General features: G+C 39.9%; 3 protein-coding genes across 3 annotated transcripts in view; 2 read left to right on the plus strand and 1 right to left on the minus strand.

The window, feature by feature from the left end:
* The window catches only part of LOC123313989, a 3,567-nt gene extending 1,769 nt beyond the window's left edge, over positions 1–1,798 (minus strand). Inside the window, exon 1 of the mRNA XM_044899101.1 lies at positions 1–1,798. This exon is cut by the window's left edge and continues 679 nt beyond it. Within this exon, the coding sequence (XP_044755036.1) occupies positions 1–1,798 (1,798 nt within the window).
* A 14,311-nt stretch (positions 1,799–16,109) lies between these two features.
* On the plus strand, positions 16,110–17,357 carry LOC123313990. Its single transcript, XM_044899103.1, has one exon. The coding sequence runs from the start codon at positions 16,110–16,112 to the stop codon at positions 17,355–17,357; it is 1,248 nt and encodes a 415-aa protein (XP_044755038.1).
* A 3,344-nt stretch (positions 17,358–20,701) lies between these two features.
* On the plus strand, positions 20,702–21,921 carry LOC123313991. The gene is made up of 2 exons (XM_044899104.1): positions 20,702–21,817; positions 21,898–21,921. Exons 1-2 carry the CDS (start codon positions 20,702–20,704, stop codon positions 21,919–21,921), a joined length of 1,140 nt encoding a protein of 379 aa, XP_044755039.1.
* Positions 21,922–27,565: the final 5,644 nt, after the last annotated feature.

Consider the following 27,565-nt stretch of genomic DNA (forward strand, 5'->3'; position numbering starts at 1 on the left):
CGGAGTCATAAGCTTTCTGGTAGTCAATCCAGCACATCGATATATTTTTGAGTCTTCTTCTGGCCTGCTTCGTGACGACATTATCAATCACCAATAGTTCTTTACAACCTCGGGCTTTCTTCTTGCAGCCATTCTGCTCCCAGGCTAAAATTCTGTTATTACGAATATGAGTGCTTATTTTAAACCCGATTACGGAGGTCAGGATCTTGTATACAGACGGCAGGCACGTGATAGGTCTATAATTCTGTGGTTGAGTTAAGTCACCTTTCTTGGGCAGCATGTAAGTTATGCCCATTGTAAAATATTTTGGTGCTTTTTCAGGATTTTGGATGATTTCCTGTAAATGTAGTGCCAATTGATTATGAGCTGTTGACATAGCCTTCCACCAGTAATTGCAAATTCCATCAACGCCAGGGGCAGTCCAGTTTCTAAGGCGTTTAACCGTTTCGGCTATGTCTCCTCTTGTGATGGACACATCGGGCATCTGTGTTCTATTTTCAAAACTTTCTTTTTCAGTGTTTATCCAGTAGGCTTGGCTATTATGTTGTACCTCCTGAGACCATATGTTTGACCAAAATTCCGTCATCTGCTGTTCTGTTGGTGGTTGTTTGGGTGTTTCTTTGTCGCTTCCGATATTGCGATAGAATAGTCTTTGGTTGGTGGAAAAGAGTCGATTTTGTTGGAATCTAAGTATTCTCTTATGATATCTGAGGAGTCGGTTGCCAAGGGCTGCAATTTTTTGTTTTAAAATTTCGACATGTTTTTTGAGGTCCTGTTTATTAGGTGTCTCTGAAATTATGATCTTGGCTTTTCTGGCGTAGGCTTTTGCTTTCTTTTCTGCCTTTTTACTAAGTGTTCCACCATTTAGGTAATTCTCAAGTACTCCAATTTCTTTTCTGAAACTTGTTATTTTAGCTTCCAGTCTTGTTTCCCATGGGGGCTTTCCTTCGTGCATTTTGGGTTCTGAGGGTGTTTTTTTACAATAAATGCTGCTGATCAAGGTCGCTGCGCAGTATATCTTATGACAGAGGTCTTCTAAATCTTCAGAACATTCAAATTCTGTTGCCAGAGTGCTGTTGACAACTTCTACAGTGTCTCTTACCTCTTTGAACAGCCTTATTCTGGATATCATAGGCCTTGTATACATTGCTGTTCCCTTATATTGGAAGTCCAGTTCTCGAAACGATGCTTTTATTTCCTCTTTTAGTTCTTGCTGTTCGGTATCTTCTTGAGATGCTTCTGGATGTGGAATGCTGTTTCTAGTATTTATCGATCTACGAATTGCGGTTAACCTTCTTGAATTACTTGTTCGTGTATAGTGCAGTTTGATCTCCTCCAGTTCATCAGGGGATATTAGTCTATTTCGTTTTATGTTACTAATCTGGGCCGCTAGATGTTGCGTTGTAAAATTCAAGGTGGGGTACTTCACTCTCCACTGTTCTTCGAGTTTGTCCCTATATCTGTCCTTTTTTGTCTCTCCTTCAGTGACTTGGAAGTAAGCATTCATAAGGTATAGGTTCATTTCGCGTGACCAATGCTGCCTTCCCCTTCTAAGAGTGAGAGCGGGGCCTCCTTGCTCTGGAGCACCCAAGCTTTCACTCTGGTTGTCATTAATAGGGTTGCTAGGCCTTGTGGATCCGTTTCGCAGACGGGCGCCACTCGCTCCACCTTCATCTGCTAGAGACCGATCCGATCTTCCCCCAAGCGCAGTCCCAACACTGGGGGCGTGTTCCGAGGCTTCATTTGAGGAAATGAGAGCAATTAATTGTCTCAATGTATGAGCTGCTACCCCATACATTGGCGACTCGGGTACGCGGGGACGTCACTCCCCGATGATATAACATCACCCTATATATATTTTTTTTTTTTTTTTTTTTTTTTTTTTTTCCACCGTTTAGTTTCGGGAGATCCATTCACTACCTGCCGGACGAATCGCCAAGGCAGCCAGCAACTCGCTATGAACTCTGCAGGAACTTCCTTACTATCCGTACGGTTTGAAGGATGACCTGCTTCTGCGCATGTGAAACCAGTTTCCTGTTTAATCCAAGTCGCTCGGTATTCTCGACCAGGTGTTTCTCAACCAACCCATTCGTTGATATTATCAGAGGGAGTACGCTGACAGATTTCAATTTGTGTAGCTCTTTCAATTGGAACGCCAGATCTCCATATTTGCTCAGCTTTTCTGTGTAAGCTCTAGCGATGTTCTCATCTGCTGGAATAGTAACATCGAGCATCAGGCACAAATTCTTTTCTTTATCGAAAATCGTTATATCTGGGCGATTATGAGCTACACCCTGGGAAGTGAACATCGTGGCATCCCAGTAAAGTTTGAACTTATCATTTTCCAGAAGGGTTTTAGGCAGGTATAGATGTTGCTCTACCTCATCTTGTATCAGTCCATAACGGAGTGCGATCTGCTGATGGTACAGTTTAGCCATGGCGTTGTGTCTCTCAAGATATTCCCTAGGTGCCATAATTGAGCACGAAGATGTCATGTGCTGTATTGATTCGGGAGCTTGAAGACATTTTCTGCATCGGTCAGATGGTATATCTTTCTTTGCTATATGTTTCAGGTACATCCTAGTAGGCATCACCTGGTCCTGGATTGCGATGATTCTACCTTCCGTTTCCGGGAAGAGGTATCCCGCACGTAAGTATTCCATTGTTTCCAACTTATTCACGTTAGTATTTTCCAGGTGGCTAGGGTACCTGCCATGGAGGGCCTTGGATTTCCATTCCGATATTAGTTCCTCAGTTGTTTTTATGGGAGGCAGTTGGTGATCACGTTGGGCCAGATTGAGTGCTGAGATGTTTTCGTCAGCCTCACACAAAGCCTGGGAAAGAGGTGAGTTGTTTTTATAAAAATACTTCCTCAAGCTTTCAACATCTCTGCGGTGAGTGGCCTCGATATTGAGTAAACCCCTACCTCCCTGGTGGCGTGGGAGGTAGAGTCTGATTGTGGACGAATGGGGGTGGTGGATTCCACATCTGGTGAGCGCAGATCTTACAGCTCTATCCAGATCCCGAAGCTCGGTCGCCGACCAGGTCAACACGCCAAATGAATAAGTCATACACGGCATCGCCCATATGTTAATGGCGGTAAAGAGGGACTTCGAGTTGAGTCCCGATTTCAGAAGCAAGTTTATTCGCCCAAGCAGTTTCTCCTTAAATGAGCGCTTCATCGCGGAAACATCAATCTCAAGCGCTTGTCTAATTCCTAGGTACTTGTACGTATCATTGGTGTTCAGATTCGGTATCGCGAGATTGGTCATGAGAGTTGTCGCCTGCCCCGCATTCTGTATCTTTCCCCTCCTCACCTCAAGAACTGCACACTTATCCGTGCCCATTTTCATACCAATCGAGTCACTGAAAGCTCTCACCGTCTCCAGCAGCCCTCTGAGCTCGTCTTGGTTTGCAGCGTACAACTTGAGGTCGTCCATATAGAGGTAGTGTGTGATGGTAATTTTTCTTCTTTTGTTTATAACATATCCATACTTGGTATTGTTGAGGAGCAAGCTCAAGGGATTGAGGGCAAGACAAAACCATAAAGGGCTAAAGCTGTCTCCCTGGAAGATTCCGCGATAAATATAAACCATCTCCGACTCCTCCGTATGACTACCATCTTTCACCAGCAATGTTGTCCTCCAGCTCTTCATAAGATGACTCAAAATCTTAATGATATTTTCAGCGACCCCATGCATTCTCAATACCTCCAAAAGCCAGGAGTGGGGTACCGAATCGAAGGCTTTTTGGTAGTCCACCCACGCGACTGATATATTCCTAAGCCTTTTGCGTGCCTGTTTGGTCAGGATGCAGTCAGAGACGAGCAGCTCTTTGCATCCTTTAGACCTCGCTCGGCATCCATTCTGTTCGCGTGCCATCAGACCATGTATATATATATATATATATATATATATATATATATATATATATTTATATTTATCCAGCATACTATGTTGCGTCCATACATTGTCTTTGGGCCATACACAATTGCGTCCTGAATAATACTGCGTCCGTATACCGGACGCAGCATTGTTTTTCAAAGTTTTCTCTGGTATTTCGAGGGATACAACGACAGGGGTGGTCGCAAATCGTGAAGGACGTCGAGAGCTATCTTTGGAACAACTATAGATTTCATTCATCTTTTGATAAAAGAGTTATTCTATGTTGAAAAACATATCTCCAGACGCAGTAAAGTGCTTCTCATGAAACCTAAAGTATATTTTTAGTTCACGCAAATTCCGCTTCGGGGGCGCTTCAAATGGTGAAAACTGATATACAGTCAATATACATCTTTCACACGACGCATAATGTTGCGTCCTAAATCTGGCAACTGTGAATACAAGTAAACCAAGTTGTATTTGCACAACTGAAATGATTTAGCTTCCTAGGCTCCAAGGTCATCCCGAAAGTCTGTTAGGTGAAGAATTGGATTATGTCTCCAGAGCAATAGCAGGTCCGATTGAAGTGCTCTTATGGTGTTCTTTTGACTGATATTGTCATTAATATATTTTCGAATGAAAAAAAATTATAACTCACGTGAATTTTATTCCACTTCAATTAGAAATCAAACGATAACACTTTCCAGAGAATTATTGGATTTATAAATTGACATGAAAGGTACCGCTTTATCTTGTGAATTAAAAATTTTTTATTCCACTGGATACTGGATGAATAAACGTCAACTTCCCTTGTTGCTAGAGGCAAGTGTATTCGCCTCTTCATTTCCTTTAGTTCCCGAGGGACCAGGAACCTAGCTATAGAGTCATACGCTCATTCAGAGCAGTTTTTGTTGATCGGTCATCCTGCAGGCCATCTGGCATTTGTGAATTGGTGTATTGTCCAGATTCTATGTTCTTATGTTGTTATCTACTACTTTCTTCATCGTCTTCAATAAAAACTATGTTGAATTAATTGTTCTTGAAGATTGTGGGTCCCCATTTTGGTGTGAAGGGAACTTTTGTCCTTCTCCATTTTCTGTGTATATGACTCATTCTAAGCAGCTTCTGGTTATCTTCAGAAGATGAAGACGAATCTCTTCTAGGATTTTTCTTTACACTTCTGGTGATCTATATAGATTGAAGGTGTTCATTGCCCACTCCAAACATCGTCTTTTAAATATCCCAATCTTCCTTACGAGGATTCTTGGTCTATATTGCTGTATCGATTCTAGTTATGGGTTTACTACCTGTGAAGGTTGTTTAGGGAAAACTGAAGGATCGTTCCTGTTCTCCTTTGGTGAATTATCCGTCTGGCTTATTGAGCGATATTGTGGGGTTGATTACTCGTTTTGCCATGACCTTTTGTATTCTGAGTGCTGTGGGATTAGAAGTGACATTACCACAAAAATTAAAAAGTTCTACAAATTATGTAAACTCTTGTATATATGTAGTGTCCTTGTAATATAAATTAATAAGGACTGTCTGTCAAAGTGTATATCACAGAGATGCGAGATCTGATTGAATTTAGAACAAATCATATTGTACACAGATAACTGAAACAATATATTTGTTCTGGGCGTAGTAAGGATGAACAAGCGTACGGGTCTAGAACTTGGGCGTCCTACATGAAATCCTACTCTAGTGAGTAGATGTGCCATTCAAGGGTCCATGAAGGAACCTCAAACAAACAACGGCCTTTCTGACATCAAGCTTAACTGCACCGAATTTATTCAACAAAACAGCATGATCTTACTCGGAAAAACTTCTCTGAACAGCCTCCATCAGTCCGAGAGCTGGCAACGAAATTCGGCAAAAGATTTGTACTGGCGCATAATTTAATATGATTAAGTATTGAGGGTGTACATAAGTCAGCACCCACTCTCAAGGTCAGGTAGTGGAACACCTAGCGGCGACGCGCTTTGATGTAGGTATATGAAATTACAACACACTCTACAAGTATTTTGTAATGATTGAAAATTGTCACTAGTTCATAGAACAGAAAACTTGAAAAAGTGGTCAGATCTCATTTTAGTGAAACGCGGTGTGTCAGTACACCACATAAGTTGCTGCCTTGACGATGTTGTTTCAAAAGAATTGTATTGGCTGAAACTGCATTTACTGCTGAAATATCATATATTATTTGTGAATAAATTATTCAGACCACATATCAATAGAAGAGAGGCAGTCAGCAGTCACCCCAAAGTACGGATATTGTAATTTTATATAAATCAAAGAGCGTCGTCGTCAGATGTTCCACTACCTGACCTTTTAGCGTGGGTGCTGATTCATATACACCATCAAAACTAACTCATATTTAATTATGATCCATTACAAATCTTTTGCCGATTTTCGTCGCCAGCTCTCGGAATATATGTCATTGTGATGTGTATGGCAATCGTATATTGGGTTCCAAGCAATGCATCCAAGCTCCAGTTTGCTCGTCACAAATGTATTGAACAGCAAAATCATAGTTTCCGGATCAGAAAATATCTGCAGAAAATACGCACGATGAATTCATACAATCTTGGCCTCGTACCAAGTAAATGATTAACATGAGGAACAAACTTTGATCAAAACAACGCCAAGATCTTTTATCTCCGTTTTTTTGCTCAGGACGCTGCCATCAAGACTATAACTATACAGTAAATAGTTCTTTTTCCTGGTGTACGTGGCGACATTGCACTCAAAAATGCTCAATGGTAGTTGATTTCTGCCACACCAAATCAAGAATGAGTCCACAAAGCACGCTGCAGGAAACGCAGTCTTCAATAGAGCCTATATCACCAAAGATTTTAAAATTGTCGGCATGAGCCCATACACGAATAGGATTAATTAGATGCATCCTCACTTGTTCAAACTTCCGGGGGTGGATAACTGGAGTGGAAGGCATCTAAAATTCCCTGATCGACTTTTTGTTCCAGATCGTAATGCGAGAGGTTTGGCCAATTAGTTTCGAACTGTTGTAAGTTTTGCTTCAGATGGATCTTAATGGTGGATCAGTTCCTCTTCTGTTATTTTATATTCGATTATCCTATGGTCAGAGATTGATGGTTTGGTCACCATTTCCCAAGCTTTAACACTTCTTCTGGAAGCTGCGTTGACCATTGTCACGTCCAGAACCCCTTTTCTTGCCCTAGTGACAGAACCAGGTGTTGTCCCCACGTTCTTGAGATAGTTCTTCATTCTGCCAGAGTTCTGCAGGCCAGAATAATCTCCAATTCAGTAACGTTATTAGTTCTCAGATCTAAAAATTCTTCAATCAGATTTACCATTCAAACTTTATGCCCTGGGTATGAAGCCCCCTGTTCGAACATTGATCCTTTTTATTTTTCACTTTTCTGTTCTTCGTTCACTACCACATTATTTTTGGCAGCGAAGGGAATACAACACAAGAAATTCTTTGAGTTTTTTTTTTCTGGCAGAACTTTATCGAGCTTTATTGCGTGTATATACACGCTTTTTCAACAACTTGGCATATGCCAAGTGGTTGAAAAAGCCTAATTGCAATATATGCGAGCTTTATCATTCTCGAAAACTGCTTTGGTCTCTGGAGGTACAAATGAGAGCTTCGGTTATTTGTCTATGCCATAAACTTCTCTCAGATGGAAGTAAGGAATTCGCATTGTGTCTCTCTATATACCCTGATAAAGTATGAATTCTGCAAGCAAACAAGATGTGCATAAGAGTTTTCGTCGATCACGACTAGCCCTGCAAGATGTTGAGGTGACCACTTGCATTATATTCTTCTTATACTACCTAGTATTCTAGTATCTAGTATCACTCCATCTTGATGAACAAATCCTCCCGTTTCCGACATCAGCTCAGACGACTCCAGAAGAGCAGAAGATGCTTTTTACAGCAAGTCATGGTCTTTCAATCTCTCGAAATATATAAAGTATATGTTTACTCATATGATATTCGAATGAAAACTTCAGTTGTGCTTGTCTAATCTGGCTTTTTAATATCTTTTGTTCTGCTGGCGTGATAGATTTTCCTACTAGCTTAAGATCGATTCATATGTCGGATATAAGCTTCTCCAAAGCACTCCAGCTCTTTGACTTTGATTTTATTATGAGCTACTATTCCCTTGAGTGGGTCTTGACCTCTCAATAATCTTATTCCATTTCCCACTTTTGTGTATAATGTTGGTATTGCAAACTTTGAAACCCCTGTCTTCCTGCATTCGAGGAAAGTATATCCTTTGTATCGAAGAGTTACAGTTATAGTTTGTTCGGCGCATCTGTCGAATCCTCCATACCTGCTACCGCGACCAAAGCGGTCTATTGTGGCACACAAACAAGCTCAAAGAGCTAAACTTCTACCTCCAGTACCATCTTCCAAAGGGAAGAGGTGATAACAGAGGAGTCCATGAGTTCCCCTAGAACCAGCCTGAGCGAACCTTGTCTGCCGCTGGGCAGTCACTGGGGATATGCTCAATGGTTTCGTCCTCGTATAAGCAAAGAGAGTCCTTGTATATCGAAGAGCTAGGATGCTCTTCATTCGCCGTCCATTTAACTGCCCTGAGAGAGTGGTTGACTCTCCAGACTGCCAAATTGTTCGTAGGATAAACTAACAACTGTGCAGTTAATGCATTACTCATTTAAGTTATCTCCAGAGCACCACTCTCTCACATTCATTCGTTATAAAAAAAAACGAAAATGAAATATATAACTTTTTAAAAATTATTACATAATCACTAAAGCTCTTCTTGACAAAAAGACACTTAAAGAGTGTTTGAAACATTCTGAAATACGATTCCCCAAGTGAGCAGTCGACAAACTAAGAATGACAGCCATCATAAATATAGAGGTGTTTTGAAAGATGAAAGTTGTAATAACTGAAGCCAATGTTATAATACGATCACGTCATCGAGTTCGAATAATCCTGCTGTACCAGATTCTAAAACATATGTGGCAACTACGCTGGACGCAACAACATGCTAATGGTGAACGATTGAATAAAATTCGGACGCAGCATTGTGCTACATATGAAAACAAAATATACGCCGGACGCACTAATGGTAGGACCATGAAAGGACGCAATAATGTGCGTATATCAACTTCTTTGTTAATAAAGATATTTGAGATCTGAAACGACCAAACTACTTAATTTTTTGCGTAGATTAATATACTTCGATCAGATTCCACCTAGGTAGCGTATTTCTGGGAGACGCAATAAGGTTGCTTTTTGAAAGGACGCAATAAAGTATGCCAGATGTAAATATATATATATATATATTTTTTTAATTTCACACAGTTGTGGGATTCACCAGGTTACCCGGACCCGTGAGCCAAGGGCAACCTTGCTAGTTACTAATAAGGATATATAACCTGTCGGATTATGCCAACCGTTCCCAGTATTACGGCCTTCTGCATCCATGCTATGGTGTTTGGAGGCAGGTTAAGTTCTTCTATATGTGCGGAACTTTTTCGGTGGACCAGCCCATTGGCGCTTATGATCAAGGGAATTATTGTGACCGACTTCAACTTCCACATGTCTCTGATCTGACGAGCGAGGACGTTATATTTGGTGATCTTCTCCCCATATGCCTTCGACAAGTTGTTATCCAGGGGCACCGAAAAATCGATGATATGTGCGGTTTTCTTGGTCTTATTCCACACCACCATGTCTGGCCTGTTGTGTTCCGCACCCCTGTCAGTCACCACGGTCAGATCCCAGTAGATCTTCGTTTGGTCATTCTCTAGTACCGCCTGTGGGCTATACAAGTGGTGAGGGGTGAAGTGCGGTAGTAGTTCTTCTCGGAGACATATAAGTTGGTGCACTACCTTCCCCATATCGTTATGCCGGGCCAGGTATTTTGTACCAGCTATTTGTGAGCATCCTGAAGAGAGATGCTGAATTGTTTCTTCAGCAATGTTGCAGAGGCGGCATTTAGTTGTTTCAACCTGCAATTTCATTATGTGTTTCGCGTACACTCTAGTTGGCACTACCTGGTCTTGAATCGCCATTAATGTTCCTTCGGTTTGTGGGTATAAATAGCCTTGCATGAGGTAAGTATGTGATTTTGTTCTGTCCACTTCTTCCTGTTGCAGGCTGGCATAGAATCTGCCATGAAGTGATTTAGACTGCCAGCTCTGTTTGAGCCTTTCTAACCTATTTTCCATTTCAGGTTCTACCGGTGGCGATGTTCCTGCTCTATTGGATGTTTGCTGGTAAGTAGCCACCCATTGGTGTACAGGGTTATTTCTCTTGCGAAAATAGTCTATAATGTTCCTCTCTTCTCTCTGACAGGTATCTTCAAGACTGCTCAATCCACGTCCGCCCGTTCTTCGAGGTAGGTATATTCTTTCCACGGCTGAATTAGGGTGGAGCAAGCCATGTTTGGTGAGTGTTGTTCTAATCTTTTGGTCAATTCTTTGTAAATCTGTTTTTGACCATGACAGCACACCAGCGGTATAAGTGAACGCTGGTACGGCCCACATGTTGATTGCCGTTATAATGTTCTTTGCCGACAGCTGTGTCCCGAGTATTTTCCGCGTTCTTCTGAGGAGTTCACTTTCGGTTTCACGTTTATTTTCTTGCTGACGTATTTCATAAGTTTGTTGGATGCCCAAGTATTTGTAGCTGTCCTCAACTCCTTAACTTCTTACTTCCCGACCATCTCCCAGTTTAATGTTTTGTTGTCTAACCAGCTTTCCTCTCTTGACTTCCACAACTGCACATTTCTCCAACCCCAACGACATACCGATATCGCCGCTAAACTTCCTTACCAGCTCTAGTTCTCCCTCCAACTGTTTTCGTCCTCTGGCGAAGAGCTTTAAGTCATCCACGTAGAACAAATGTGAAAGGATAGTGTTACTATCAATGGCGTAACCGTATGCTGATCTGTTCAGCATACTACTGATGGGGTTCATGGCTGCACAGAACCATGAGGGACTGAAGCTGTCACCCTGAAAAATCCCTCTTGCTATCCTGATCTCACCAGTTTGGTAGGACAAGGTTTCGTGTTTAACTGTCAGCTTTGTGCGCCACGTGGTCATAAGGTGTTTCAGTAGTTGGATTGCTCGAGGGTTGATTTTATATATTTGAAGCACTTGGAGTAGCCAGGTGTGAGGGACGGAATCGAAAGCCTTGCGGTAGTCTATCCAAGCCACGGATAGGTTTTTCAACCTTTTCCTTGCCTGTTTCGTGATCGCATTGTCTATAACAAGAAGTTCCTTAGCTCCTCTGCCGTTTTTGTTGCAGCCATTCTGTTCCCAGGCTAGTAGTTTGTTGTTCTTTAAGTGTGTGACTATTTTGAAACCTATTGTAGATGTTAAAATCTTGTACGCTGATGGAAGACACGTGATTGGTCTGTAGTTCTTGGGGTCAGACAATTTTTCTGTTTTGGGAAGCATGCAGGTCGCACCTTGGGTGAAGTATTTTGGGATGCTCTCCGGACTTTGCAGCGACTCTTGAAAAAGTCTGGCCAACACTTTATGTGTTGACTTGAGGGACTTCCACCAATAGTTATGTATGTTGTCAACGCCCGGGGTGGTCCAGTTTTTCATTCTGCGGATAGTGTTATTGACGTCTTCTGTAGTTATTGTTATTGGTGCCATTTCTTCTAGATCAGTTTGTTCTTCGATTAGAGTTTTTATCCACGGTGCATCCTTATTGTGCACTTCGCTTCGTGACCATATATTCGACCAGTACTCTTGCATCTCTGTTGGTTTCGGAGGGATATCTTCGGGATGTTTTTGTTGTTCATCGAGGCTCCTGAAGAACTCTTTCTGGTTATTCGTGAATAGGTTATTTTCCCGGTGTCTCTGAGTTCTCTTATGGTATCTTCGCATTCGGCTCCCCAAAGCTGCGATCTTCTGCTTCATGGTCTCCATGTGTACTTTCAGGTGTTGGTGGTATTTGTCATCACTTTTCTTCAGTTTTCTCCTATCTGCGTACTTCTGTACTTTCTTCTCAAGTTTTTTGGATGGTTTCGTGGTGTTCAGGTAGCTGTGTATGACTCCTATCTCTCGTCGGATGTTCGTGATCTTTTTTTCGATTCTCTACTCCCATGGGGGCTTGTTGTTTCGTTGTTGGTGCGTTATTTTGGGGTTCGTCGTCTTCGTTGGTTGGATCACGTTGGCTACGGTGGCTGCACAGTATACCTTGTGGCACAAGTCTTCCAAGTTAGTCGAGTTGCTGAATGTTCTGTCAAGGGCTTCATCAATGGCTTTCATCATTGTGGTGGTATCTTTACTGTTGGTCAGTTTGGTTATTCTGGGTCGTCTAGTTATCTCAACTCCATTCCATTCAAGGTCAGCTGCCTGGAACATAGTGAGTATCTCCAGGGTTGTCTCATCATCTTCGATTCGTTCGTGCTGTGATTGTATATTGGTTCCTTCCTGTTGTGTGTTACTTTCTTGCTGTTGTTGTGAGCTGTTTTGTTGTTGTTGTGAGCTGTCTTGTTGTAGGTTCAGGCTTCTTCGGTGGATGCTCCTTCTTATGTTGTTGATTGCTTTGACTGGTGATTTTCTGATCGATTCCGCCTTTATCATCTCGAGTTCGTCCGGGGAGAGAAGCTTTCTCGTCTTTATGTTCTTGACCTGTGCGACCAAATGTTTGCCGGTAAATATTTTGTCTGGGTAGTTTTCTGTCCAGAGTTCCACCAGTTTCTCCGCGTACTTTTTTGTCTGTGTTTCTCCTTCGGTAACTTTGTAATATGCATTGATGAGACTTAAGTTCATTGTTCTAGTCCAATGCTGCCTACGTGCACGGGTTGAAGCGGGATTGTTTTGTGTAGGCTCTATTGAACCTCTACTCGACACATCCAAGCTGTTACCCTGTGTGGATGTCCTCGACGTACTTGGCCTTGTGGTTCCGTTTCGCAAAGAGGCGCCTCTTGCTTCACCTACATCTGCTAGGGGTTGTATCAATCTTCCCCTCAGCGCAACCTCGACGCTGGGGGCGGTATCCGAGGCTTCGTTAATTTTGTCGTAAGCGAAAGGGTTTCACGGTGGAAGGGGTGCTAACTCTTAACACCGGTTGACTCAGGTACGCGGGGACGTCACTCCCCGAAGGCCGAAGCCCGTATATATATATATATATATATATATATATATATATATATATATATATATATATATATATATATACATATATATATATATATATATATATATATATATATATATATATATATAAATAAATTAGTTTTATCGGGTATGTGGTCTAATTCCAAGTAAAACAGCCAATAAGTTCTGTATTTATCTTTACTTCTCAATATTTCGTTGACAGTTGTCAACTTCTTCAGGAGAAACTGCAAAATAATGAAACGTGAAAAACAAGACAAAAACACAAAACGGCATTACTTACAAGATGTACCAAAACATTAATCAATAATATCGACTGCAATTAACATTAATAATGACAAATTTCTCAGAAATCAGCTTAAAAAACATGAAAAATCCCCAGTCATTATACATTACATAGCTAACGGTGGAACGATACTACGCTGTAGGCACAATACGCCATCTCATGAGAAGACAACAAAATGAAGACACAGAACCATCTATGTTTTAATTTTTAAATTACTATAAAATATTCAAGAGGTCACTATAAATCGCACTCATACGGTCCGTGTCCGATTTAAAGTTCACTGCATTTTGCTGCTTGCCAATCTGTAACATTTCGAGGAATAACCTATTTCTGTAATTCGAATCTGTCTCCAACACTCTGATATCATCAAACCCGAAAGCAAAACTGTGCCCAGTTTCTTGGCAGTGTCTAACTAAAGCACACGAGTTCTTTCCAATACGGCAATCACTTCTATGTTGAGTGATTCTTTGTTTCAACCATTGTTGCGTTTGGCCCACGTAACAACCATCACAATGTTGACATGAGATCTTATATACTGCATTAGTGCATAATTCTATTGGTGTCCTTTCCTTGGTCCTCGAGAACAGGTCACCTACCTTCGTTAAATTATATTTGGCGAGTTTGATGTTTTCAAATTTGTTCAAAACTCCTATAAGGTTGGGTGTCAAATCTTTAACGAATGGAATCCTCATGAATTTAAAACTGTTTGTTTGTTCAGTTGTTGTTGTCAACCTTGATTCCCTATTGTGTATCAATCTGTTGAGGGTATTTTTAGGGTAACCGTTATTCTGAAAAATCTCAAACAACCTACGAAGGTTCTTTTTCAGCAATGATTCATCTGAGATATAGCATACTCTATTTTTTAATTCTTTAATCATGTTTATTTTTTGATTATAAGGGTGCTGGGAGTGAAAATTTATGAATCTGCCCGATGCAGTGGGCTTCTGGTACCAATCCAGAAGAATCCTATTATTTTCACTCCTAATTACTCGAGTATCTAAGAAGGGTAGGCTGTTATCCCTTTCAACTTCCATAGTGAATTTCAAATTTGCGTTAAATCCGTTGAATGTATCCAAAATGAATGCTGTTTTATCCGCTGGGATTGCACAAAACAGATCGTCAACAAACTTGTAAAAGAAGGGTATGTGGAACCAAATTGTTGGTAAAACCATGTCTAATAGATAGTCTAAGATGATGGTTGCCAAAATGGCGCTCAACGGTGACCCCATTGGTGTGCCGAATATTTGCTCATAAAATTCACCGTCAAAGACAAAGTATGCGTTGTTGAATATGAACTCAATGATCTCAATGAAGCTCTCCCTGCTTAAGGTAGTGTGGGGTTTTATCAGATCCCAGTTTTTTCGCAGAATTTCTAATATGAGATCCAACGGGATATTCGTAAAAAGGGATACTACGTCCAGTGAAATCAGGATATATCCTTCTGGCAGGGTTACATCCCTCATTTTGTCAACAAACGCAAACGTATCTTTAATGTTATATTCATTTCTATCATGGAATGAAACTTTCAAGATGTCAGCGATGAATTTTGAAATCTTATATGTTAAAGTATTAACAGAACTTACAATGGGGCGCATAGGTATGTTCTCCTTATGAATCTTCGGTAGGGTATAGAGTTTCGGATGGGCAGAATTATATATTGTCAATTGTTTTAGTTGTGGGTCAGTTATTTCCTTCAATCGGTGTAATCTCCTTAATAATTCATTCAATTTCTTCTGTGCAGCTGCCGTAGGGTCCCTTCTCAAAGTTCTGTAAGTCCTTTCATCAGCAAGAAGGACTTTAGTCTTTTCGATGTAACTTTGTTTGTTTATGGCGACTGTGCTGCCACCTTTATCCGCCCTAACAATATAAAGTTCAGGATTATTCTTCAGAAATTTTTGTGTTTTCCTAAATAATCTTTGTAAATGAGTCTGCTTGACGCCGTCTGATCTATGATTGAAGTTTGTTATGATGTTAGTGGTTTGTGCTCTGGTTATATCTCTCTGTTCTTGAGGAACCTCACTCAAAATATTTTCCACGTCCATTAACACGTTTTTAATTAATGATCTTTTGTTAATGTATCCTACACTGAAGTCTGGACCCAACGATAAAAAATCAGACACATCCCTGGGGATCTCTATATCAGACAAATTCCTAAACCAATTTGAATTGTCTTGAAACAGGACGTTATCTCTTAACTGGGCTCTACACAACTTCTCAAATTTGATCATGTTAACAGATTTGACTTTCTTGAATAATGTGTTAAATGACCTATTAATATTATAATATATTTTGAGTGAGGTTCCTCAAGAACAGAGAGATATAACCAGAGCACAAACCACTAACATCATAACAAACTTCAATCATAGATCAGACGGCGTCAAGCAGACTCATTTACAAAGATTATTTAGGAAAACACAAAAATTTCTGAAGAATAATCCTGAACTTTATATTGTTAGGGCGGATAAAGGTGGCAGCACAGTCGCCATAAACAAACAAAGTTACATCGAAAAGACTAAAGTCCTTCTTGCTGATGAAAGGACTTACAGAACTTTGAGAAGGGACCCTACGGCAGCTGCACAGAAGAAATTGAATGAATTATTAAGGAGATTACACCGATTGAAGGAAATAACTGACCCACAACTAAAACAATTGACAATATATAATTCTGCCCATCCGAAACTCTATACCCTACCGAAGATTCATAAGGAGAACATACCTATGCGCCCCATTGTAAGTTCTGTTAATACTTTAACATATAAGATTTCAAAATTCATCGCTGACATCTTGAAAGTTTCATTCCATGATAGAAATGAATATAACATTAAAGATACGTTTGCGTTTGTTGACAAAATGAGGGATGTAACCCTGCCAGAAGGATATATCCTGATTTCACTGGACGTAGTATCCCTTTTTACGAATATCCCGTTGGATCTCATATTAGAAATTCTGCGAAAAAACTGGGATCTGATAAAACCCCACACTACCTTAAGCAGGGAGAGCTTCATTGAGATCATTGAGTTCATATTCAACAACGCATACTTTGTCTTTGACGGTGAATTTTATGAGCAAATATTCGGCACACCAATGGGGTCACCGTTGAGCGCCATTTTGGCAACCATCATCTTAGACTATCTATTAGACATGGTTTTACCAACAATTTGGTTCCACATACCCTTCTTTTACAAGTTTGTTGACGATCTGTTTTGTGCAATCCCAGCGGATAAAACAGCATTCATTTTGGATACATTCAACGGATTTAACGCAAATTTGAAATTCACTATGGAAGTTGAAAGGGATAACAGCCTACCCTTCTTAGATACTCGAGTAATTAGGAGTGAAAATAATAGGATTCTTCTGGATTGGTACCAGAAGCCCACTGCATCGGGCAGATTCATAAATTTTCACTCCCAGCACCCTTATAATCAAAAAATAAACATGATTAAAGAATTAAAAAATAGAGTATGCTATATCTCAGATGAATCATTGCTGAAAAAGAACCTTCGTAGGTTGTTTGAGATTTTTCAGAATAACGGTTACCCTAAAAATACCCTCAACAGATTGATACACAATAGGGAATCAAGGTTGACAACAACAACTGAACAAACAAACAGTTTTAAATTCATGAGGATTCCATTCGTTAAAGATTTGACACCCAACCTTATAGGAGTTTTGAACAAATTTGAAAACATCAAACTCGCCAAATATAATTTAACGAAGGTAGGTGACCTGTTCTCGAGGACCAAGGAAAGGACACCAATAGAATTATGCACTAATGCAGTATATAAGATCTCATGTCAACATTGTGATGGTTGTTACGTGGGCCAAACGCAACAATGGTTGAAACAAAGAATCACTCAACATAGAAGTGATTGCCGTATTGGAAAGAACTCGTGTGCTTTAGTTAGACACTGCCAAGAAACTGGGCACAGTTTTGCTTTCGGGTTTGATGATATCAGAGTGTTGGAGACAGATTCGAATTACAGAAATAGGTTATTCCTCGAAATGTTACAGATTGGCAAGCAGCAAAATGCAGTGAACTTTAAATCGGACACGGACCGTATGAGTGCGATTTATAGTGACCTCTTGAATATTTTATAGTAATTTAAAAATTAAAACATAGATGGTTCTGTGTCTTCATTTTGTTGTCTTCTCATGAGATGGCGTATTGTGCCTACAGCGTAGTATCGTTCCACCGTTAGCTATGTAATGTATAATGACTGGGGATTTTTCATGTTTTTTAAGCTGATTTCTGAGAAATTTGTCATTATTAATGTTAATTGCAGTCGATATTATTGATTAATGTTTTGGTACATCTTGTAAGTAATGCCGTTTTGTGTTTTTGTCTTGTTTTTCACGTTTCATTATTTTGCAGTTTCTCCTGAAGAAGTTGACAACTGTCAACGAAATATTGAGAAGTAAAGATAAATACAGAACTTATTGGCTGTTTTACTTGGAATTAGACCACATACCCGATAAAACTAATTTATTTAAATAATATATGGTCGATAAGAACACTACACACTATATATATATATATATATATATATATATATGTATATATATATATATATATATGTATATATATATATATATGTATATATATATATATATATATATATATATATATATATATATATATATATATATATATATATATATATATATATATATATATATATATATATATATATATATCTCATCCTCATCCTGCAAACAAAAATGAACGAGAAAGGAAGGAAAGAACAACGACAAAAGCCCCCTTGGGAGGAGCGCTTGGAAAAGCGGATCACGAGGCTGAGAAAGGAGGTAGGCATTCTTCACCAGTACCTAAACAACGAAAAGGTGAGCAGGAAAGTACAGAACAAGCTGAAAAAATACACGAAGAAAATGGGGTTGAAAGAAAGGGACGCACAATACAAAATGAAATTACGGACACATTACGAAATGCTCAAGCAGAAGATAGCCGCCTTGGGAAATCGCTTGAGAAGGTACCACAAGAGGACTCAAAGGTTCCAACAGAACAACCAATTCACCAACAACCAGAAAACGTTCTTTCAAAGATTAGATCAAAAGAGCCATAACAAAGATCATAGACCCCCAAACCCAGAAGAAATGAGAAAGCACTGGTCGTCCTTATGGTCAACAGAGAAAGAACACAACAGAAATGCCCCATGGATTGAAGCCGAGAGGGTGACGCACCGCGGTCTACAGGAAATGCCTAGAGTAACAGTGAGCGAGGAAGATGTGAAGGAAACAACAAGGAGGATGAAGAACTGGGTATCCCCCGGCATAGACGGAATCCACAACTATTGGTGGAAGGCGCTGACATCTTCTCACAAGGCTATGGCACGTCTTATAAGTGAGGCACTCGAAAACCCTGAGAACATCCCCGCATATTTCACTAAAGGAAAAACAATTATGATACCCAAAAAGGGAGACCTGACACAACCTCAAAATTATAGGCCCATCACCTGCCTACCGTCCGCCTATAAAATTTTGACTTCCACGTTGGCCCATAAGATCAACACTCACCTCAAAAATAACAACATTATGTGCTGGGAGCAAAATGGGTGCAAAAGCAAGAGTCGTGGCAGCAAAGAACTCCTAGTTATAGACAGAGCGATCACCAAACAAGCAAAGAAGAGGAACAAGAACATAAACATGGCCTGGATAGACTACCAGAAGGCTTATGACTCTGTCCCACACACTTGGCTGATCGAGGTATTTGAAATCTACAAGATTGAAAAGAGGGTGATAAACTTGCTGAAACTTCTAATGACCACATGGAGGACAACCCTTACAATGAACGATGGCATCAATACATACGAAACACCTGAGATAAGAATCAGAAGAGGCATTTTCCAGGGAGATGGTCTGAGTCCTCCCTGGTTCTGTTTGGCGCTTAATATTCTGAGTGGGATACTGAACCGATCAGCATACGGCTACGCCATCGATGTTCGAACAAAGATCACACATTTATTCTATATGGACGATCTGAAGCTCTACGCAAGGGGAAGAGCACAACTAGAGGGGGAGTTGGAGCTGGTGAGAAACTTCAGTGAGGACGTGGGGATGAAACTAGGATTGGATAAGTGAAGAAAGAGCTAAAACAGAATTACTTAGAAGGGTTAAACTGATTCTGAAGTCACAGCTGTCCTCAAAAAATAAACTAATGGCCATAAACATCTGGGCAATTCCATCGTTCACCTACACAGTAGGAATACTCACCTGGTCTAAAACGGATCTGCAATTGATGGACAGAAAAATTCGAACTACAAAGACCCAGTTCGACCTGCTTCATCCTAACTCGGCCACTGAAAGACTGTACTTACCGAGAAAAGAAGGAGGACGAGGCCTCAGCTCAATTGAAGAGATCTGCAAGAAAGAAAAAATGAACATCAAGAAATATTTCCGAAACAGCAACTTACCGGTGCATCAATGGGTAACAACACAGGAAAGCATGACAGAGGGAACGAACGATGATGAGCAGGACTGTACGGAATCAGCAGAACATCTAAGGCAGAGCTGGCAGAACAAACAATTACATGGTAGGTTCTATGCAAGTCTACACCAAGAAGAAGTAGATATAGCAGCATCCAACACGTACCTGACCCAGGGTTACCTCTTTCCACAAACTGAGGGAACTGTTTTTGCTATCCAGGATCAGGTAGTACCCACCCGAAATTATTGTAAAATAATTTTGAAACAACAAGTAAACAACACAAACTGTCGGCTGTGCAATAAAGCAGAAGAGACCATTCACTATCTACTATCAGGTTGTTCAACGATAGCTAGCACAAAGTATATGTCACGACATAATAATATGGGGAAAGTGGTACATCAAAACATATGCCTGAGTAAAAACCTGATCAAACATTTCACGCCGCACCATCTCTACGTCCCGGAAGCAGTGTTAGAAAACGACAGAACAAAGGTGTACTGGGACCTTACGATAACGACCGACTTGGGAACTGAGCACAACCGACCGGATATGGTCATATGGGATAAAATAGGCAAAACTGCAACGATCATCGACTTTGCAGTCCCACATGATCAAAACATGAGCAAAACGTACGCGGAGAAGATCAGAAAATACGAAACATTATCAAGACAGATGCGAGATATGTGGAGGTTAAAAAGAGTGGAGATAATGCCACTAATCATAAGCGCCAATGGACTGGTCCTAAAGAGAACTGTCAGTCATCTTGAGGAACTTGGAATGCACCCTTCGACTATATCATGGATGCAGAAGGCGGTACTACTGGGGACAGTCAACATCGTCCGTCAGGTCATCTTCCCTCACTGAGACACAACAGATTATCTCTTGGCATGAAAGTGTCCGAGATGCTCTGTAGGATTTGCCACTTACGTGTGAACTTTAAAAAAAAAAAATATATATATATATATAATTACATAATGAAACGGCTGAAGATTATTTAATGATGTTCGCTGACCCCACATCGAAGTATCAGACAAAGAACAACAGCCTTGTCAAGGATCTCAAAGACCAAGCATACATCAGCGCCACCACGGCGAGACAATTGAATAACTACAAAGGCATTTCTCCCACTATCTACGGTCTACCAAAGATCCATAAAGAGGGAACTCCTCTCAGACCTATCGTCTCCACCATTAAATCCCCAACAAGTGAACTCAGCAAGTTTGTTGCCGACATCCACAAGTCAGCTTTCAAGGACGACTTCCACACTTGGGCAGTCAAGGATTCTTTCGATTTTGCAGAGAGGATTAATAACTTGCAGATTCCTCCAGACCATGAGATCCTTTCGTTGGATGTGATCAGTCTTTTCACCAATATTTCCTGGGAGTTAACGGAGAAGATAATAGTGGACAATTGGAGCAGGATTGAGGCTGTCACGAATATTCCTAGGCCTAAATTTGTTAACCTATTGAAGTTTCTGTTCGATTCCAACTATTTCAAATACAAAGGTGAATTTTACTCTCAAATCTTTGGGTGCCCGATGGGCAGCATCCTCAGCCCAACTTTGGCAGCTCTGGTGATGACGGTGTTGATCGGATACTGCCTTGGCAAACTATCTTTCATTCCAGCATTCTTGTTCCAGTATGTTGATGACATTATATTGGCCATTCCTTCAAATATGAAAAAAGAACTCCTAAGGATCTTCAACTCCTTTAACCCACATATACAGTTTACCATAGAAGAAGAGAAAGACAGATTTGTCCCATTCCTAGATACCAAAGTGATACGTTCTGAGGACAACACAGTCAAGCTGGATTGGTACAGAAAGCCGACCAGCTCAGGAAGATATGTCCACTTCAATTCAAGCCATGATTGGCAAATGAAGATCAACGTTGTTAACAACCTAAAAAACAGAATAATGGGCCTTACTCACATGGATTTCAAACAGAGTGCTCTGAACAAATTATATGACATCCTAAAAGATAATGGATATCCCCACGGCCTGCTTAAGAAGTTGATATTCTCGACATCCAATCGACGGATCTCACCTGATCCTCCTGAACATCCTCCTACTACACTGCCTGAACAAAGACAGGACGCTCCCCACGAGAGCTCACATGTAAGCCAAATAAAGTTTGCATCTCTGCCTTCATTGCCTGGTTTGACCAGTAAACTGGTTCACATTTTTTCCTCTATTAGCAACGTGAAAATTGCCAGATATAACGTTTTCCGCAATAAGTTTCTCTTCACCAATCTCAAAGACAGAGCGGATGTTCTTTCCAGCTCTGATTGTGTCTACTCAGTGAGATGTTTAGACTGTGATGGGGTCTATATCGGACAAACCTCCCAATCCCTAAAAAGAAGATTCGCGGTTCACAAAAGCGACGTCAGACTACACCCTGACAGATGTGCCCTTGCTTTGCATGCTGCGAGAGCTGGTCACGTTTTCGATTTCGATAATCCGAAGATACTGTATTCTTGCTCAAATAACACCAAGCGGGTTTTTTTGGAAATGTGCTATATTAATGAGCAATCAAATCCTGTCAATAAGCGTACCGACATTAAGGGTCTTAGCAACATTTATAATTATTTGCTCGCTTTGGACTCCAAAAGCGACATCTCTCCTCAACTCTCACAAACTTTATAATGTCATCCCACAAAATATGAGGATGGTAATTGTTCTCACTTTCGCTTTGGACTCCGGGGCGACATCTCTATTCCAAAACTCAAAACCTATTTCACTTTTAAAGAAAAAGATTTGACAGATTGTCATAGTTCTCTGTGGTCTGAGGATTTGTCTGTCCTCTGTGTCAACTTTTGGCGCCAATGTGCTTGTAACCTAGTTTAGCGATCTTTTTGACACGATTTTATTTGTGTTATTACTTAGAGAATATTCATGTAGTTTCTCGAGATTGATGTAGTTTTCTTCCTTCCAATGATTTGTAATTGGTTGGACACATGCTGATTGTTTCTTTGCCATTCTTTCCACAACTAGTCAAACGTAAGTTTTTGTCTTGATGATTTTTTAGTCTGTTAGATTTTAGAGGTTTTTATTAACTTTTTTTAGCATCCTGATGAAGGACCTAAACAAGTGTCCGAAATATAGATGTACATGACAAATGGTTGTTTGATTTGTCTACATAGCCCCTTTATGCCGAGTACCCAATAATTATATATATATATATATATATATATATATATATATATATATATATATATATATATATATATATATATATATATATATATATATATATATATATATATATATATATATATATATATATATATATATATATATATATATATATATATATATATATATATATATATATATATATATATATATATATATTTATCCAGCATACTATGTTGCGTCCATACATTGTCTTTGGGCCATACACTATTGCGTCCTGAATAATACTGCGTCCGTATACCGGACGCAGCATTGTTTTTCAAAGGTTTCTCTGGTATTTCGAGGGATTCAACGACAGGGGTGGTCGCAAATCGTGAAGGACGTCGAGAGCTATCTTTGGAACAACTATGGATTTCATTCATCTTTTGATAAAAGAGTTATTCTATGTTGAAAAACATATCTCCAGACGCAGTAAAGTGCTTCTCATGAAACCTAAAGTATATTTTTAGTTCACGCAAATTCCGCTTCGGGGGCGCTTCAAATGATGAAAACTGATATACAGTCAATATACATCTTTCACACGACGCATAATGTTACGTCCTAAATCTGGCAACTGTGTATACAAGTAAACCAAGTTGTATTTGCACAACTGAAATGATTTAGCTTCCTAGGCTCCAAGGTCATTCCGAAAGTCTGTTAGGTGAATAATTGGATTCTGTCTCTAGAGCAATAGCAGGTCAGATTGAAGTGCCCTTATGGTGTTCTTTTGACTGATATTGTCATTATTATTTTTTCGAATGAAAAAAAAAATATTTCTCACATGAATTTCATTCCACTTCAATTAGAAATCAAACGATAACACTTTCCAGAGAATTATCGGATTTATAAATTGACATGAAAGGTATCGCTTTATCCGCTTATGCTTATGTCATCTCATTTCACTTGTGAATTAAATTTTTTTTATTCCACTGGATGAATAAACGTCAACTTCCCTTGTTGCTAGAGGCAAGTGTATTTGCCTCTACATTTCCTTCAGTTCCCGAGGGACCAGGAACCTAGCTATAGAGTCATACGGTCATACAGAGCAGTTTTTGTTGATCGGTCGTCCTGTAGGCCATCTGGCATTTGTGAATTGGTGTATTCTCCAGATTCTATGTTCTTATGTTGTTATCTACTACTTTCTTCATCGTCTTCAATAGAAACGATGTTGAATTAATTGTTCTTGAAGATTGTGGGTCCCCATTTTGGTGTGAAGGGAACTTTTGTCCTTGTCCATTTTCTGTGTATATGACTCATTCTAAGCAGCTTCTGGTTATCTTCAGAAGATGAAGACGAATCTCTTCTAGGATTTTTCTTCACACTTCTGGTGATCTATATAGATTGAAGCTGTTCATTGCCCACTCCAAACATCGTCTTTTAAATATCCCAATCTTCCTTACGAGGATTCTTGGTCTATATTGCTGTATCGATTCTAGTTATGGGTTTACTACCTGTGAAGGTTGTTTTGGGAAAACTGAAAGATCGTTCCTGTTCTCCTTCGGTGAATTATCCATCTGGCTTATTGAGCGATATTGTGAGGGTTGATTACTCCTTTTGCCATGACCTTTTGTATTCTGTGTGTTGTGGGATTAGAAGTGACATTACCACAAAAATTAAAAAGTTCTACAAATTATGTCAACTCTTGTATATATGTAGTGTCCTTGTAATATATTAATTAATAAGGACTGTCTGTCAAAGTGTATATCACAAAGATGCGAGATCTGATTGAATTTAGAACAAATCAGACTGTACACATATGACTGAAACAATATATTTGTTCTGGGCGAGGTAAGCTTGAACAAGCGTACGGGTCTAAAACTTGGGCGTCCTACATGAAATCCTACTCTAGCGAGTAGATGTGCCATTCAATGGTCCATGAAGGAACCTCAAACAAACAACGCCCTTCCTGACATCAAGCTTAACTGCACCGAATTTATTCAACAAAACAGCATGATCTTACTCTAAAAAACTTCTCTGAACAGCCTCCATTAGTCCGAGAGCTGGCAACGAAATTCGGCAAAAGTTTTGTACTGGCGCATAATTTAATATGATTTAGTACTGAGGGTGTACATAAGTCAGCACCCACTCTCAAGGTCAGTTAGTGGAACACCTAGCGGCGACGCGCTTTGATGTAGGTATATGAAATTACAACACACTCTACAAGTATTTTGTAATGATTGAAAATTGTCACTAGTTCATAGAACAGAAAACTTGAAAAAGTGGTCAGATCTCATTTTAGTGAAACGCGGTGGGTCAGTACACCACATAAGTTGCTGCTTTGACGATGTTGTTTCAAAAGAATTGTATTGGCTGAAACTGCATTTACTGCTCAAATATCATATATTATTTGTGAATAAAATATTCAGACCACATATCAATAGAAGAGAGGCAGTCAGCAGTCACCCCAAAGTACGGATATTGTAATTTTATATCAATCAAAGAGCGTCGCCGTCAGATGTTCCACTACCTGACCTTTTAGCGTGGGTGCTGATTCATATACACCATCAAAACTAACTCATATTTAATTATGATCCATTACAAATCTTTTGCCGATTTTCGTCGCCAGCTCTCGGAATATATGTCATTGTGATGTGTATGGCAATCGTATATTGGGTTCCAAGCAATGCATCCAAACTCCAGTTTGTTCGTCACAAATGTATTGAACAGCAAAATCATGGTTTCCGGATCAGAAAATATCTGCTATTACGCACGATGAATTCAGACAATCTTGGCCTCGTACCAAGTAAATGATTAACATGAGGAACAAATGTAAAACTTTGATCAAAACAACGCCAAGATCTTTCATCTCCGTTTTTTTGCTCAGGACGCTGCCATCAAGACTATAACTATACAGTAAATAGTTCTTTTTCCTGGTGTACGTGGCGACATTGCACTCAAAAATGCTCAATGGTAGTTGATTTCTGCCACACCAAATCAAGAATGAGTCCACAAAGCACGCTGCAGAAAACGCAGTCTTCAATAGAGCCTATATCACCAAAGATTTTAAAATCGTCGGCATCAGCCCATGCACGAATAGGATTAATTAGATGCATCCTCACTTGTTCAAACTTCAGGGAGTGGATAACTGGAGTGGAAGGCCTCTAAAATTCCCTGATCGACTTTTTGAACCAGATCGTAATGCGAGAGGTTTGGCCAATTAGTTTCGAACTGTTGTAAGTTTTGCTTCAGATGGATCTTAATGGTGGATCAGTTCCTCTTCTGTTATTTTATATTCGATTATCCTATGGTCAGAGATTGATGGTTTGGTCACCATTTCCCAAGCTTTAACACTTCTTCTGGAAGCTGCGTTGACCATTGTCACGTCCAGAACCCCTTTTCTTGCCCTAGTGACAGAACCAGGTGTTGTCCCCATGTTCTTGAGATAGTTCTTCATTCTGCCAGAGTTTTGCAGGCCAGAATAATCTCCAATTCAGTAACGTTATTAGTTCTCAGATCTAAAAATTCTTCAATCAGATTTACCATTCAAACTTTATGCCCTGGGTATGAAGCCCCCTATTCGAACATTGATCCTTTGTATTTTTCACTTTTCTGTTCTTCGTTCACTACCACATTATTTTTGCCAGCGAAGGGAATACAACACAGGAAATTCTTTGAGCTCTTTTTCTGGCAGAACTTTATGGAGCTTTATTGCGTGTATATACACGCTTTTTCAACAACTTGGCATATGCCAAGTTGTTGAAAAAGCCTAATTGCAATATATGCGAGCTTTATCATTCTCAAAAACTGCTTTGGTCTTTGGAGGTACAAATGAGAGCTTTGGCTATTTGTCTATGCCATAAACTTCTCTCAGATGGAAGTAAGGAATTCGCATTGTGTCTCTCTATATACCCTGATAAAGTATGAATTCTGCAAGCGGACAAGATGTGCATAAGAGTTTTCGTCGATCACGGCTAGCCCTGCAAGATGTTGAGGTGACCACTTGCATTATATTCTCCTTATACTACCTAGTATTCTAGTATCTAGTATCACTCCATCTTGATGAACAAATCCTCCCGTTTCCGACATCAGCTCAGCCGACTCCAGAAAAGCAGAAGATGATTTTTACAGCAAGTCATGGTCTTTCAATCTCTTGAAATATATAAAGTATATGTTTACTTATATGATATTCGAATGAAAACTGCAGTTTTGCTTGTCTAATCTGGCTTTGTAATATCTTTTGTTCTGGTGGCGTGATAGATTTTCTTACTAGCTCAAGATCGATTCATATGTCGGATATTAGCTTCTCCAAAGCACTTCAGCTCTTTGACTTTGATTTTATGATGATCTACTATTCCCTTGAGTGGGTCTTGACCTCTCAATAATCTTATTCCATTTCCAACTTTTGTGAATAATGTTGGTATTGCAAACTTTGAAACCCCTGTCTTCCTGCATTCAAGGAAAGTATATCCTTTGTATCGAAGAGTTACAGTTACAGTTTGTTCGGCGCATCTGTCGAATACCCCAGACCTGCTACCGCGACCAAAGCGGTCTATTGTGGCACACAAACAAGCTCAAAGAGCTAAACTTGTACCTCCAGTGCCATCTTCCAAAGGGAAGAGGTGATAACAGAGGAGGAGTAGTTCATGAGTTCCCCTAGAACCAGCCTGAGCGAACCTTGTCTGCCGCTGGGCAGTCACTGAGGATATGCTCAATGGTTTCGTCCTCCTATAAGCAAAGAGAGTCCTTGTATAT

Source organism: Coccinella septempunctata, chromosome 5 (genome assembly GCF_907165205.1).
Source record: "Coccinella septempunctata chromosome 5, icCocSept1.1, whole genome shotgun sequence".
Taxonomy (NCBI): Eukaryota; Metazoa; Arthropoda; class Insecta; order Coleoptera; family Coccinellidae; genus Coccinella; species Coccinella septempunctata.

Coding starts and splice junctions, on each gene's coding strand:
- LOC123313990 (XM_044899103.1), top strand. CDS start 16,110: ATGAGGGATGTAACCCTGCCAGAAGGATATATCCTGATTTCACTGGAC.
- LOC123313991 (XM_044899104.1), top strand. CDS start 20,702: ATGTTCGCTGACCCCACATCGAAGTATCAGACAAAGAACAACAGCCTT. Junction 21,818..21,897: donor CTCCCCACGAGAGCTCACAT/GTAAGCCAAATA, acceptor TTCCTCTATTAG/CAACGTGAAAATTGCCAGAT.